This window comes from Solea senegalensis, linkage group LG16, assembly GCF_019176455.1.
Source record: "Solea senegalensis isolate Sse05_10M linkage group LG16, IFAPA_SoseM_1, whole genome shotgun sequence".
NCBI lineage: Eukaryota > Metazoa > Chordata > Actinopteri > Pleuronectiformes > Soleidae > Solea > Solea senegalensis.
This window is the reverse complement of record NC_058036.1, coordinates 15249456-15265656: the sequence shown is the minus strand read 5'-3', so window position 1 is coordinate 15265656 and position 16201 is coordinate 15249456. Positions and strand designations below refer to the sequence as shown.

Here is a 16201-nt window from a genome sequence, read left to right as displayed (position 1 = left end):
AATTCACATCACATTCATAATAAATATTGTGGGAGAAACAAAAATCAGGAAGAGGTTCACAGCAATGTGACATGACGATTATAAGTATAGGCAAAAGTCGGTTTGTTATTAAGATGATTCAAGAACAACTACACGTTCAGTCAAATACACACAGACTCACAGAAAATTGAACATAAAAGTATTTATTTATTCATTTAACAATTTATTGGCCTTATCATTTGACAAATATTTCAGAAAACACAGGCTGTATTGTCCACAAACACACAACAACAACACAAATATGAAAATACAAGAATATTTGATAAATGTCACAATCCTACACAAATAACTTGTCTCTTCCTACGATCATCAAAGAGAGACACATGCAGACTATTTGATCTATTCACGTTTTAACTCGGCCCAGTTAAAGTTTATACGTCCTTTAGGGAATTTGTATGAGGAAGCTGAATTATGATTTATGGTGCATGGAAAAATCCAATCAATATGTTCCTTTTTGCGTTGGTTTGGGATGGCATAATAATATCACTGGGTCCGACACAAAAGACTTGTCTCTTCCCACGACCATAAACAAAGAGACACATACAGAATCTATTCAAAGTATGCTTTTGTCACATCGCATTTTTAATCTTTATCACAAAGAGAATGATAACATTGGCAGCCGTCCATGCCATTCCTCACAGTATGGAGGTGACACTCCAAACCCCTGAACTCCCTCAAGTCACTTTTATGCTCACCAGTTTTCTTATTTATTTGTTTCACCCATTGTGTCTTCTTTCACAAACATTTGAGGACATAAAAGTTACAGGCAGTTCCCCGGGGACAGCTGCACAGTGTGCCAATGCGTGCGCCTTTACGCACGGCGCATGGCTCCCCTGCGTCACACTGGGGGGAAAAATAAAAACAATTTGAATTTAATGAAATAACAAGTGATGGTGCGACATTTAAGATACTTCCCTGATCATACCTGATACTAATTCAATTCATAAGTCAAGTGTTGTTGTTGTTTACTTACCGAAGGCAACCAGCCAAGCTTTTTCTCCAGTGGCATTTCTTTGCTCCTCAGCTTCTCCAGTACTTCTTGTAACGCGTCAATCTGTACAGGAAGAACATAGATAGAAATGACCTGGGGGCCAATGAGCATCTAGTCTGGTCAAGCGGGGGCCGACATAGTGGACAAAAGTGGAAAAAACAACTATTTAGTAGCCGGTGGGCAATATAAGATATTCATCATGATATTAGACAGAATTGCAAAGTAAAAGTGCTTGTTTTGATATGAAATTATTCACAATAAAAACGTATTTATATGCACAAAAACGGAGAATTAAATAGAACATATAGCAAATAAGGACGAGGATTAACTGTGATTAAAACAGCTTAAATGTATGTAATTTCATATTGAGTGCAACACATTTAATGAAGCAATGATTACAACCGAATGTCTTATTACTATTATAAAATACTCTTTACAGAATCTCTCACCAGATCTTTTTCTTGTTGACTTTTCAGCGAGAAATCCAGCGAGCGCGTTTCCAGCGAGGAATCCTCTGCGCGCACGAGCCACAGGTACGCGCAGCAGCAGGTGACCGCGAGCAGGAGTGTCCGTGCGCTGACCATGGTGCTGAAACACTGACGGGTCTGAGGAGGCAGGAGGGGTTGCAGGAGGAGATGGATGTCTTTGAGGATGGAGGTGTCTGTACAGAGAAGCCCTTCTTTATAAGCGCTTCACTGCTGCCGGTGACATCAGCCAGCCTCTGAAATATTCATGGACACTCTGACATACTTGACCCCGCTCAGCACCTTTGTATTTGAATGTTTGACAGGGAGGGGCCGGAGGATATCGGGAGGTCAAAGGCTGGATTTTCAATTCATAAAACATATTTGACAAATTAGTCTGGGTGACATTGGAAATCCTTCATCTCCCATCTCGTGTGCACTTGGTAATTTTCTTTTTAAATCTCATGCTTCTCCCATCTTGCCAGATATGTTTGGTCTTGAGTTGTAAAACAAAGCAAAATATGGTTCAATGGTTTAGTTTTTATTTTATGCTTTACTGCTTTTGTTGTGTCTGCATAATGTTTCTCAAGGGATGTCTCTGTCTTAAAACTGCAAGACAAATCTACCTACTGGTTAGAATAAAGTGACTTGATTTGAGTCAGTCAGTGTAAAATAAGTCAGTCTGACTCATGGTGAGTCATTTGGATGTGTCACAAAGCATCAGAGAAGTACAATGGAAATTCTAATATCAATGCCATCACTTATCCTTCACTTCACAGTTTCTCATCTCTGAAAATGAAACAGTCAGACGTTAAAGACAATCTGGTTCTCTACATAATATACATACTGAGTTTGTTTCAAATGTTTCCTCTACTCTGTCCATCTTCTTCTGTCATCCCTGTTCAATAAAGATGAAATCAGACGTCAGGTTAAACCACACTGACACCAATCTGTAATTGGTATCAAATTTCCTTTTATTGGATTAACCTTAAGAACCCACTGAACTGTGTGTGTGTGTGGGGTACCCTTCTGGGGCTATTTCTTCATCTTGTTAGTTATTATCTCCTTCGCTGTCACTGCTGTCGCTTCAGTGACTGGTTGGGATCCAATAAACATATAGTAGTGTGTAAAAGTCTCAAAACATTAGACACCATTCGATTGTTGTTTTAGCAATGATAGAACTACCGCAGAGTACAATTATTTCTCAATCGCTATATTGGAACACATCCAGAAAATGCAAGGGAAAAAATCAGAAAATAAAAACCAAAACAGCCTCTACAAGTATGCAGTGTGACCTGCATGGCTCTCTTAAAACTGGAGTGGTACCCTTATTAGGCACACACACACATCAGAGGTCCTAAAATGTGGAATCTAGAATGCTGTTTAATGGGGGATGAACTCAAATAGAGAATGAACAGTTGCTAAACCAGTAGGCTGGTTACCATATCTGACTGACTGAATATTTTTTTTAGAGTCACAGCAGTGTAGAACGTAGACACTGGCAACTGTATCAAAATACTTTTAATTCAACTAAAATATATTTGAAATGTTAAAATATAGAAAATCTATACAGTTTGAAGCTCATTAAATGAGCATTTAACACAGAAAAGATTGATGAATTGTATGTATGTTGTCATACAATATATAAGTATGTTCTCATGCTGGCATCACTGTTTATGTTATTGCTGTCCTATCTCCCACTGAATATGAAGGCTTTTTTAAATCATCTCCCTGCAATTTCCCTTCCTTCCATAGAATATGAATTGAGGTCACGTGGCAATTATCGAACAGGCGGACAGACTCACACAGCGACAGGACTGAGCGTTTACGTCTGTATTTCTTTCTATGTGCTTCGGAGAACCCGGAAGATTAAAAAAGAGACAACCCGGAAGTTTACTAATTAGCTGCGAGTCGACGTAGTGTAGCCGGAGCCGACTCCAACGTTTTCCTCTCTTCGGTAGATTTCCATTCAAAGCAACAATGTCTGAAAGAAAAGTATTAAATGTAAGTGCATGGTCTTCAACGACCCGTCTTCTTCTTTTTTTTTTTACAATCTTTATTATAGTTAGCCGCAATGTATGAGCTCTTTAGCAACCAAGCAAGCTAACGTTAGCTTTGAAGCTAACTGTGGTGAAGCTAAGAAATGTTGTAGTAGATAATTCACAGTGTGTTATGTTACTTTTAACCATTAAATCAAACTACAGCGGCGCAGTCATTGTCATTATGTTATTGATGTGTGAATTATGGCGTACGTTTGTGCCACTTGGTTTTAATATTTTTAATGCTTTGTGTCCTACAGAAATACTACCCTCCGGATTTTGATCCGGCCAAAATCCCAAAGCTCAAACTCCCCAAAGATCGACAGTACGTCGTCAGATTGATGGCTCCTTTCAATATGAGGTACGTCGTTTTGTTTGTTATTAGAGTATACGTCACTGGCCACAGGAGCCGTTCTTCCCATGTAACTAGGCCATATCAGACAACTCTTCATATTAGTAACAGCAATTGCTCCCTCAACTAAACTTTATAAAGTTATAATGAATGAAATGTAGTGTAAAAACGTTGAAACTCTGGGTAAACATTGAGGTGCTGTGCTGCAAGGAGCAAACAATAAAACAATTTCAAAGATTTGATTGCAGGAGCTGGTGTAACCTGTGTGGCAGGGAGGTTGGGACTGAATATTCATTTAGAGAATAGAAGAAGAAGAAAGGGTTGAAGAGAAGAAAAACTAGAGCACCTAGCGTGTCCAAATTTCTGCCAAGGCTGCTCAGTTTGTCATGTTTCAGATCGGTGCAGTAATACAGAGGTATCTATATAGTGCACTATGAGTTTTACCTCATAAGGAAATACTAAGAAAAATAAATTTTAATCGTCTTTATGCCTAAAATGTCAAAAAACTCTCCTGTGTCATATGTTTTGAAATGCATTCTAAACTAGAGTCATGTGCTTGATTCATGTTTCATTTAATGACAGAAGTCTTTGATTTGGTTAGTACCTGCTGTTTGACCTGTGTTATCAACAACCGTTCTTTGCCTCTGTGGTTGTTTGCAGGTGTAAGACATGTGGTGAATACATCTACAAGGGCAAAAAGTTTAATGCACGCAAAGAGACTGTTCAGAATGAGCTGTACATGGGACTGCCAATCTTCCGTTTCTACATCAAATGTACTCGATGTCTGGCTGAAATTACATTTAAGGTGGGATTTTTTTTGATGCTCTGAATATTGCAGATATACTCTTTACCACTGGAATAAAACAACAATTCTAATAAGGAAATTGCTTTTTTTTGTGGTTGTTGGGATAACAGACTGACCCAGAGAACACAGACTATGCGATGGAACACGGTGCAACGCGAAACTTCCAGGCAGAGAAACTAATTGAGGAGGAGGAGAAGAGAGTCCAGCAGGAAAGGGAAGATGAGGAATTGAACAACCCCATGAAGGTCAGTCCGTAAACCTCATCTGTTATTATTCTAAGTGGCTTTCAACTATTTGCCATGAGTTAAAATTGTGTTCCCCATGTGTCTGACAGGTGTTGGAGAACCGCACAAAGGATTCAAAGATGGAAATGGAAGTTTTAGAAAACCTCCAGGAACTGAAGGAGCTGAACCAGAGACAGGCTCAGGTGGATTTTGAGGGAATGATCCACCAGTACAGAGAGCTGGAGAAGAGAGAAAAGGAGCGAGAGAAGGAAGAGGATGAGCGAGAAACCAAGTAAGTGTGTAATGTACTGTAATGTTTTAATAGCCCAAATAAATAAATATGTCGTTGACCTGACCCAATCTCAGCATCTGTCTAAAATAAATTTTGCCATTTGTGTTGATCTTTGTATTCAAAATGAACGTTCATTGTTTCACAGGGAGATGTTGGAGAAAGTCATGGTTAAAAGGCTAAGAGACTCTGATTCAGAAGAAGAGGAGGAGAGCAGCAGCTCACAGACAGACAAGTCTAGCACAGACAAACCAACAGACATCCTCACCACTGACAAACCCACAGTAACCCAGGTATGTGCAACATCTACAACTTCAACTAATTTTAATAAATAGCTTAAATGGTAACTGTCCAAATTTCTTAAAGTTCTAAAATGTCTAAAAGAAAAATATTATTATATTATATTATTAAAATATTCATTTCTGCAGGGGGCCACAGCTGGAGGAGTGAAGAGGGCCAAGACTGAGAGATGGGAGAGGAGTGTTGGGATACTGGGCAGTGGAGGAGCACTTGGGTCCCTGATGGTGCGAAAGAAACCAGCAACAGCTGTCAATAAACCCAGTCCAGTGGCATCAACAGCTGCTTCAACTTCACAAATCGGTAATGAATATAAAACTATGTTTATGACATCGACAATGTCATTTTAGAGCTTTGAAATTAGTTACATGTTGCACTGAGTATGTGTGATGGGACAACCGGCCATTTTCTGCTGCTTGTTAACACTGTTTATTAAAATGTCCTTGTGTGTCTTGTTTTACAGATTCAAAGGTTTCCAAGCCAACTGACTCCACAAATGCTCCAAGGCCTGTTACCACACAGAATGGTTCTTCGTCTCTCAGTCTGCTGGGGGCGTATTCAGGCAGTGACAGCAATGACAGTGACTGAGAGGAAGATGACTGACACACAATTGTAGGAATGACACAGACATTTATATAATGACAGACAGTTTTATAATGCTCCACAGAAATCAAAAATCACGTGTGAAGAAATCATTGTGTTATTGGGCAGTCTTTAGCAGCAGTTTTTTTGTCTGCTGTCCAAATCCAGTGAAACCAAAATAACCACTGGATCATTGTGTTGTTATTATAAATATATCCTAGAAATATGCACTGTTTCAATTTTTGTGAAACAAAATTGCTATATTAAAATGTTGTATTAAAATGCTTAACTGTCACCTTTTTGTTTTATTGTAAATATTAGTGATTTGTAATTAGGCTTGTAGGCATACAAATACGAGGCTGGTCTGAGTATTTCAAATACTGGTAGTCTACTGGTAGTAGATTTGCATGCACAACCACCTCTATGGTTTACTGAGAATGGTTTGGAAAAGAGGAAAATAAAGTCACAGTAACTAAAATATCTCTGAATGATCAACACATTTAACTTTGAAGCAGAGGCACACCAGGCACCACTCTGCTCTGTACCTAATAATATATCCAGTAGGACTGCAACTAACCATTCCAAAATGCTGATGTTTTTCTAACCTGGAAATGATTCTAATGATGCTAAGGTCTTGCTTTGTCCACAGACCAAAATGATTCAGTTTTAATGATTTTGTTGTTATATGGAGCTTAACATCTTAACCAGTGAGTTTAAATATCTGTGTTTTATTACTGCATCCTCTTCCATTTGTCCTTGACCCCTTTCCGTCCCTTCTTCTTTGGCGTCCTATTTAGCATCCATAATGTTGCGTTACTGCCCTCCTGTGGATTTAATCACTCGCTCACTGAGTGTTCAACATCACGTCTCAAAAATAGTTCCAATGGCTTTGATTCAGAATTTACACTGAAAGACAACACGTCAGTTTTCTCCACTAATGTCGTTATCACTCAGATCAGGTTTTAATTCTTAATGCATGGCGTGTTTTATAGTATTTTCCACTTATCACCACAGTTTTAAAGCCAAATTGAGCCCCTCAGTAAATGACCACCACATGATTATACGAGAGGAACGAAGGTTTTACGGGAAGTAAAAGGCTCCGAGTTTCGTGTTTTACTGCACAAAGCTGAAGCTTTTATGTCGACCCACCATCACTCTTCTCCACTCCCCTTTAAGACAGTCTGGTCCAGCTAACGTTAGCTGACTGACCCGTTTGTCTCGATAGCACGGCAGATTTCATGTTTTAATGTTTTACTTCTACACCTGGAACAACGTGAAAACGAAACACCGGATGGTAACTGGGAATACACAACTGGACCTGGGAACCGTCAATGCAGAGAAAAAGGGTGAGCTTCAAGAAGTAATAATGTTAGCAACTACGACGTCAGCTTCACTTAGCTAACAGCGTTGGCATGTGTTAACACCAAACAACAGTTGTGCCTTATACGACTTCAACATATATTTATTTCACATGAATGATACAGTCAGAATAGTCCAGTCTGTGAAGCTCGTTGTTGGACGTTCAGAAGTAAATGCTATAGTCAACTGGCATTTAAGTAATTTGAATAATAGTGCGAAATTACTCCAAATGCTAACTAGCAGTTGTTCATAGTTGTTATTAGCTGACGTTTTTTCTGAGCAAATTTAGGTTTAGCTACGTGCTAAATATTTAAATAGCGTTTCTTCTTTACTTTGCAGTAAACGTTGTAAGACAGACATGGGAAGGTATTTTCACCGAACCTGTTGATTATTATTTAACGTCTCTAGGACACATTCATCTAATGAACTAATGATTGGTAACAAAGAGCCCAACCCCCACGACTATTTGTCATCAGATGAGTAAACGGTGAGATTAGCGTTTGAATTTGGGTATCTATGTTTTTTTTCCTTTTTTCCTGATGGACTTAAACTCTTCAGGGTTTGGTTTATGTGGCATTTATTTATGTAGTTGCACAAAGGAAACCACAATTTTAGTATATTCTGAAAACATGCTTTCAGTCTATAATCTTCGTTTATTTGGAGCTGTATTTGAATCGTCTATAAAAACGTCTATAAATCAAACTATTTTGTTTGCATTCATGTTGTGTTACTAAGTATTTTAGGCCATACATGGGGGAAAAAAATATTAGCAATAAAATGAATAAAATTCTCATTTCCTAAATAAAGTTGTTTAATGTTTACAAATGTGGACTCTTGGTAATGTCTGGAGATTTGGGTCCAGACGTTTGGTTCAGAGTTTGGTGTTTTACATAATGAGTGCAGCAGTAGGTTCTGTGGATGAGAAGAATTAACGACAGAAGGAGGATCCAGGCGAGTGGGTGGCACCTGGCTTGGCACACATAAAGGCGTTCTTACATTTACCAGAGATAATACTATCTACGGACATTTGTGTTCTCACATCTCCAGAATTCATTGCATGTCTGAAAGCAGCTTATGTCACCCTAAGCTATCAGTGTAACGTTTCATCCCCAGATCCATGGCAAAGTGGCTGAAGGACTACCTGAACTTTGGCAGCAGGCGTGACCCTCCACAGCCCCCAAGGCCAGATTACAGTGAGAGTGAGATTTTGAGGGCTTACCGTGCTCAGAAAGAGCTAGATTTTGAGGACCCGTACAAGCACTCTGAGAAGGAGATCCAGAATGGTGGTTTCAGCTCCTGCAGTGCCACAATGAGCCTTCCCTCTTTCCCTGCAGTGCTGCCTAATGGTGTTGAGGTATGACCTACTTTTACACTCATGAGCATGTCTTCTTTGTGTTGTTCTGTATACCCTGTCCCATTCTATTAATGCTCTTTTAAATAATTAAATGCTCAACTTTAAAGATTAGCATCAAGGTGATGTTTCTACTATTATTAAATGTATTTTTTTTTCACATGAAACAGGTGAAAGTGGTGTCTCCTAAACACAGACTGATCAAAGTGGACTCTCAGGAGTTTGGCCGCTGCACAATCCCCTTGAGTCCTGTGACTGTTCAAGAAGAACCAGTAAGTGCTGTTTTTATCTTGTGCTTAATTTCCTATGCTATTTACTTTCATTTTTTCCATTTCACTCTCAGTATTCTCTAAAAATAAATAGGTACAATGTGTTCTCCAAATGTATTGTTAAATTCTCTGTCTTTCTCTCGTTCTCAAGGTGGTTCCTTCTGCCCCAGCAGTGTCAGACACAGACACGGACTACTCTGACCCATTTGATGCCCGTCCAGATCCAAGAGTTAGACCAAACTGGGAGCCCAAACCTGCACCAACTGACTGTTGCAGCTATATGGAGCCATTTGAAGCTCAACGGATCATATCAGGTAAGATCTTTATCTCTCACTAGATGTAAATTTAAAAAGGTCAAACAGTTCTGTACTGTTATTATTTGCTGATTATTTGATTTAGTTTGGTCTAATATTTTAAGAACATTATTTTCAAAGCACAATATTTTTCAAATTGTTGCTCTTTTCCTGCTTGTGAATGAATATGCAACACAGTAATTTACTCTGCATGGTTTCTTTGAAGAACTGCAGCACAGCATGATAACTAACAGGTCTGGAAGTGGAGACCCTGGCCAGTTATATGATAACCCGTACGAGGAAAGGACTCGTCACCATCACCGAGCTGCTCCACCAGGACAACAGCAAACCCATAAGGTGGAATGCGGCCTCGGCCTCCTTGACACCAGGGAGAGCAGACTTCCACAGGATGATGAGAGGCCGGCTGATGAATACGACCAACCCTGGGAATGGAAGAAGGACAACATCTCTAAAGCCCTTGCAGGTAAATTGTCTTTCTTGACTCATGTTTTCACACAAAATTTGTCTAATGCTAATTTTCTGTGAAGGTTCTGAGTCATCCAGGTCATAGTCTTCTTCAGTAGTTAGCTGCAGGCAAGTGGACTTACTAGAGTTGAATTGCCTACAGCTAACATTTGAAGATTAATTATAATTGCTTTTAAACAAACCTGCAACCTCTTTCTTTCTGGCTATAGTTCAGTTTGAAGGGGCAGAAAGAGAGCGCTCACGAGCTCAAACAGACCAAAGCAGGCTCACCAAAACTGGTGTCACGTCTCCCACAATGGACTCTACACTCCGTTTGATTGGTGATACTCCTCCTCTTTTGGGAGAGAGAGTGGATCCAGCTATGCCTCTGGAGAGACAAGTGTAAGTAAACGTGCTTGTTGTTTTAGAGATAGAGAGGTTTACAGCTTGACATTTGAGGGTACAGTGGAACCCACTGGTACTGATTAAACCAAAATACCATGTGTATTACCAAATTACATTTAGCTTATTTAGTTGATAATTAAGATTGAATTTAAGGAAGGATTCCTGTTTACTGTGACAAATGTAATCTGTCGTTTCTTAGTCAGGAAACGTATACTTTTAACACTAGAGCTATTTTTATGATTCCAAGACAAAAATGACATTTCCATTAATCTGTCCTCTCTTGTGTTTCCTCTATGTCACCTGCAGATGGTACCATGGAGCTCTGAGCCGGTCAGAGGCAGAAACTTTACTGACTCTGTGCAAAGAGAGCTCTTACCTGGTGAGAAAAAGCCAGTCCTGCCACGATGACTACTCGCTCTCTCTCAGGTAGACACTGCTGTCTTTTGTTTCCATGTAAGAGTCACAAGAACACATTTGGACTTGCCAAATGTCAAAACAGCTTTACAACTCCCCTAGATGCATAGTGAACTAATTGCATGCAAACAGTCTGTTCATAAAATGCGTCATTGACCACTTGAGATCAGATCTGGGGACCACATCCTTTATTTAAATACACACTGACATCATGACTGTTTGGGTTCACTGTCGGCGTGTGTGTGTGCAAATGACAGAGAGCTCGTTCCACCATTTGGGAGCGAGGACAGTGAACAGTCTCGAGTTCTGCGAGTGCCTCAAAGACCTAGTACTCAAAAAGTTTTAACCATTAGAAAAAGTTGATTATGTGGAGATCAGTGATTTTATTCTGAAAGTGCCTACAAATGGTGCTGATCAGTGTAAAAAAAATCAATTGAATATTAAAAATCCAGTGCTGATTATACTAAGTCTTGTTGTGTGTTCCCCTGTTCCTCAGGAGCTGCAAAGGCTTCATGCATATGAAGTTCACTCGGTCAGCAGACGGGCGTTACGTGCTCGGTGAGAACAGCCCTCCCTTCTCCACCATCCCTGAGGTCATCCACTACTACACTACACACAGGCTGCCAATCAGAGGCGCTGAACACATGTCCCTGCTGTATCCGGTCATAGTGCAGACCCTCTGACACTGACCAACACAAGCTATTCCTGCTGGTGCTACTGAAAACAACATATACTCAATATTTAACTACGCCTACCTGTTTCTTTCTTATGTACATTTTCACTGCCGTTCTACCTTTAATGCTCACAAGAGATTGGAATGTTTGGTGCCATTTTTTTCTTCTTTTTTTTTTTAAATAACACTGGCAGTTTCACAACAGAGCTCACTGCCTCATGAACCTTCACCTGTGAACTGGTATTATCACTGAGACTGTTCTAAACATCGAGGATTCATGAAAATAAACTATTTTTTGTCAGTAGTACAAGACAAAGTACAGTCTTGAAATGTCTTAAGGCAGGAGAATTTGCCGAGGTTGTAATGAGATTTGTTGAGATGGACCGATACTGGCAGGTGATAGAGGTGTTTCCTTTTGGTTTCAGCTTATACCAATAATCCAAGCTGTTATTCCTGTGTAAATTGTGAGTTTTAAAGTGACATTGAAACGACAACAAACAACCGTCATTATCCGTTTAAATGTTAGTTAACAGTATCTACCAACCAGACACTACATACTCACCTGTGTGCGACGTCCGTGTTTCACTGAGGCCTGAGGTTATTCGATGCTGTAACTGCGAGTCGTTCGCTCATTAGGTTCAAATGTGAGAAGCAGACGGTCAGTGTCACAAGTGTTCAATTCACACTCACAATAACAGACTCCCGCAATAGTAGTTTAGAGAGTAATGACTACAGTATTATATTGAAAGCTTGTGGCTTTGTGATCATGATTATTACGGAAGCTTTGGTAGAATATTTACTGTGCCGTTTTATAAGATTTAAAATGTCTGTTATAAATAAAAGTTGTTGCCTGTTTTTTAATTTTGTTTTCTGTTATTTATTTAAGTTTTTCGTTTAATTTAATTTTTAAAACCAGCTCATAAACACGGTACGTTATCATTACTGTGGACTACAAAACCTGTAGCCGATTTGCATTTCCACCTCGATTGTGTTCACAAACTGACACTGCCTGCTCTTGTTTGCGTTTTAAAGAAGTTATATTTGCATTTACACATTGTGGATGTTTTAATGTTTGCAACTGCAGTGATGTAGTGTTTGCACAACAGTATTTGCACAGGTACAACTCGTGAAGTGCGTAATTATTGACATCTAGTGGTGAAGTTTAATGGTGGCTTTAATCAAACAAAATTTCTATAACTTACAAAAAGTCTAATAGACTCCAAGGCCGCCATTAGATTTAATGTTTTAGCAATTTTAGAATGACCATATAGTGTAATAGTTTCTCAATCACTTTATTGGAACACGTCCAGGAATTATGTAAGCAATTTTAAAATAACAAACATTTCAGAAAAAAAGGATTAAGTGTCAAGTATTTAATGTGACATGTCCTTACAGTTGAACAACAGCATGATCCTGGCTCAGTGTGTTTGTCACGAAAAATAGGTCACGTCGTTCCAATCCAAATGTCATTAACCACAGAAATTGACAGACATAGAAACAACAAAGCTGGTGGTGCCCTGAGACCTATACACGGTACTGTATGTTTGAGCAATGTTTAAAAAGAAAGAAAGAAAAAAAGCACAATATTTTCACAGCTGCAAAACCTGACAAATCGATGACAGCATGGACTGAAAACAACCTCAAGGTAAGGCTGCTTAATTAATACTATTTCTTGGGAAGAGTTTGAAAGGCTAAAGCAAAAATGATCTATGCTATAAAAAATACCACATTTTTATTGATGGAAGGTGCATAATTTAAAATTGCCTGATAAAAACCACTGCAGCTGTTTGTCACTGAGTGTCCTGATTCTGTGGAATCACGTTAATGATAATCTTGCCCATGTTCTTGTTGGCCTCCATGTGCCTGTGAGCCTCTGCGATGTCCACGAGGCTGAATGTGCTGTCAATCACTGGCCTCAAAGAAGCTGCCGCGTCTGAGAAGTGCGGTAACACTTGGCGTGAGAAAGCTTCGACCAGCTCTGCTTTGTACTGTGAAGAGAGAATGCGGCATCAGCCATCAATTAGATATGTGAATACTGAAGATGGGTTTAATTAGAACCTGAAATGCTTTTTTTAAATTTGTTAAATGTTAAACGTGAATTCTCACCTGAAGGCTGCGGGAGCGGAGGAGGCTGGCGAGCAAGTGTCCTCGCTTAGAGAGCAGTTTACCCAGAAGATCACCTTCTATCGTTCTGCCCCCCATGGTGCCATACAGCACCCACCTGCCATCAGTGGCTAAGCAACTCACGTTCTGCTCCCAGTTTTTTCCACCAATACAGTCAAGTATGACATCTGCTCCCTTTCCTGTGAAATCGCAATGGGGTTATTCTGAGTTAGACTTGACCCTGAGCTCCTGAAGTTGTCTTGTCCTTAACCTAAACTCTCATTCTCATCAATATTATACTAAAGTTGTACATACAATTTCTAAAATTGACTATAATTTTTGCTTTCCCACATGCATTTACCCTCCACTAAATATTTATTAGTTCACAGGTAAAAAATGAAATAGCCCGAACCAATTCACAATTTAATCCTGTCGGGGAAGAAAATGCACTGCTTAGCACCATAACCCATGCAGCAGCATAGCTTCACAATTCACCTCCTGTGAAGTCATGAACTCCCTGAGCAAAGCTTTCCGTTTTGTAGTCAAACCCAGCTGCTGCTCCCAGTTCCTTGGCCATCCTCAGCTTCTCTGGACTCCCTGCTGTGACGAGGGGCACGGCACCGAACAGACGCACGAGCTGAACTGCTGCCGTTCCCACTCCGCTAGCTCCAGCGTGAGCCAGCACCACTTCACCCTCCTTCACCTGAGCTGTGGCAGAGAAGACGATACAGAAATGAATGTTGGGTTTGTCAGATGTTAATAATTAATACAATTAAAATCTGGTATGGCTACCTATGAGAACCAATAGTTGGAAAGCAGTGAGCCAGGCCTCTGGAATGGCAGCAGCCTGGCAGAGTGTGAGATTCGAGGGAACGGGCATGAGAAGCTCCTCAGGTACAGCCACATACTCGGCGTATCCTCCTCCACAGAGCAAAGCCATGACCCTGTCGTCAGGCTTCCAGCCTCTCTTCACTTCAGCGCCCAGAGTGTCCACAGTCCCAGCCACCTCCAGGCCGATGATGTCACTCTCACCAGGAGGAGCAGGGTACAGTCCTCGCCTCTATGCCAAACAATACATCACGGTGATATCAGACCAATATGAGCGGAGATATTCTTTATCATTTGCATGCAACATGTCTGGACTTGTGTCTGATTCTCCACTGACCAGTGCAGTTTCAGTCTACACAATCTTTGACTTACAACTGTAGTGTATAGCTTTTAAATGTAAACAACTGTCATTTAAACCATGACATTCCAACACTGCACAAATGAAAGGGATTCATTTTATGACAAGTTTAAGAAATGGTTTGTGAGCTTAAATTTTGACCTTTGGTCACCTGAATTGAAACAATGAATCCAAAATAATTGTAATGGAGCATTCAAATCACAACTGAAAGCTTTTCACTGACAGTGTTCCTGAGATGTAAGTTAATTCTGTCAAAAGTGTTCTTGAGATAATTAAGCCGGAAATAATTCATCCAGCACATTAGAACAAGCCTTTATATTTACAATAAAGTGTATTGTGCATGATTTGTAATTATTATTATTAATATGTTGTACCTGCAGTAAATCAGCCCTGTTGAGGGCAGTTGCATGAACTTTAATCAGTACTTCTCCATTTTTAGGTTGAGGTCTGGGAACAGTCCGCAGCAGCAGATTCTCTGGTCCTCCTGGTACGTCAACACACACTGCACGCATCATCTTGGCAAAGCTTGAGCAACTCTTGTGCCAGGTCTTTAAAAAATAAAAAAAAGATTAGGTATATATTTTATCTCTTATATATTATAAATATTCACTGGTATTAAACCTGCTAAACACAAACAAGAGGCAAATCAAAAAATGTAATTGGATGTTTAAGACACTCACTGTTTGGTCAGTGCTTCTCAGTAAAAACCTTCCAGTTTGCAGGATGTGATGCATTTGGTGGTTACAACAGTGACAACTGTGAAAACAGGAAAAGACCAAATTCACTATCAACTATGGAGCCCCAGACACGACATGGGGGGGAAAACTCTAATTTGTGACCAAACTTGTCTCTCCCCCCATGTCCCCTACAATGTATTATTATTTGGCCACAAAGAAGTATTTTGTGGTCATGAAGTTGTGTTTTTTGGCCGTGAAGTAGCAAAAATGTGAGTTTTTTTTTTGCCCCCTATGTCATGTCTGGGGCTCCGTAGAAAACGAACATCAAAACAGGTGTCCTGTCTGAGGTATAATACTATAGGTATAATTTATAGTGATTATTTATGCCTCAAAGTGTCTTAATAACTAAATAATTACACTTATACAGCGAAATAAATGGTATCACGGCACACATTGTTAAAGGACATTAATAACTATGAAGCAGAAGTAGAATGAGGGACAGGAGTTCATCAGTGGCGCCGGTTTAGCGGTCAGTGAAGAGCCGAGGTTACGCAATCACCTGGCGTCTAACGCGCATGCGCGAACAGTGAACGCTTCCACGGTTTAAACGCAATCACGTTTGCTCAAAGGTCTGATTCAGTCAAAGTGAAACATCTGCATGACGTTTCACTGCAGCTGCATTTATAATTATAACAGCAGCAGGTGGTGATGTAGGTTCACTGCTTACCTCATGCTGTTTCTCTCTGTGTCTCCTCGAAATGCACAAACATGTTCAAACAACAACATTTAAATGGACTCACCAAGCAAACAGATGTCAACGGCTCTGAGGCTCTCACGCGACTGAAGTTTTAGGGAACTTTCTGCCATTATGCCATCCATGCATTTTGCAAGCGGTTCAGCATCCATTAAGCGGAGGAGGGGTCA

The 16201-nt window shown here is 39.9% G+C and overlaps 4 protein-coding genes across 4 annotated transcripts; 2 read left to right on the top strand and 2 right to left on the bottom strand.

The window, feature by feature from the left end:
• Positions 1-166: 166 nt before the first annotated feature.
• Positions 167-1677, bottom strand: LOC122783222 (cocaine- and amphetamine-regulated transcript protein-like). The gene is made up of 3 exons (XM_044047917.1): positions 1480-1677; positions 1013-1093; positions 167-882 (listed from the first exon to the last, which is right to left on the bottom strand). Exons 1-3 carry the CDS (start codon positions 1612-1614, stop codon positions 775-777), a joined length of 324 nt encoding a protein of 107 aa, XP_043903852.1. The 5' UTR covers positions 1615-1677; the 3' UTR covers positions 167-774.
• A 1694-nt stretch (positions 1678-3371) lies between these two features.
• Positions 3372-6377, top strand: yju2 (YJU2 splicing factor homolog). Its single transcript, XM_044046949.1, has 8 exons — positions 3372-3498; positions 3794-3894; positions 4546-4690; positions 4801-4935; positions 5025-5206; positions 5352-5496; positions 5632-5803; positions 5964-6377. Exons 1-8 carry the CDS (start codon positions 3475-3477, stop codon positions 6086-6088), a joined length of 1029 nt encoding a protein of 342 aa, XP_043902884.1. The 5' UTR covers positions 3372-3474; the 3' UTR covers positions 6089-6377.
• Positions 6378-6924: 547 nt separating this feature from the next.
• LOC122782408 (SH2 domain-containing adapter protein F-like) lies at positions 6925-12172 on the top strand. Its single transcript, XM_044046721.1, has 8 exons — positions 6925-7428; positions 8555-8795; positions 8963-9064; positions 9213-9375; positions 9581-9838; positions 10050-10221; positions 10531-10650; positions 11135-12172. The coding sequence occupies exons 2-8, from the start codon at positions 8559-8561 to the stop codon at positions 11319-11321; spliced, it is 1239 nt and encodes a 412-aa protein (XP_043902656.1). The 5' UTR covers positions 6925-7428; positions 8555-8558; the 3' UTR covers positions 11322-12172.
• A 497-nt stretch (positions 12173-12669) lies between these two features.
• Positions 12670-16191, bottom strand: tp53i3 (tumor protein p53 inducible protein 3). The gene is made up of 7 exons (XM_044046959.1): positions 16078-16191; positions 15281-15356; positions 14975-15148; positions 14207-14474; positions 13910-14122; positions 13418-13614; positions 12670-13299 (listed from the first exon to the last, which is right to left on the bottom strand). The coding sequence occupies exons 2-7, from the start codon at positions 15332-15334 to the stop codon at positions 13102-13104; spliced, it is 1104 nt and encodes a 367-aa protein (XP_043902894.1). The 5' UTR covers positions 15335-15356; positions 16078-16191; the 3' UTR covers positions 12670-13101.
• Positions 16192-16201: the final 10 nt, after the last annotated feature.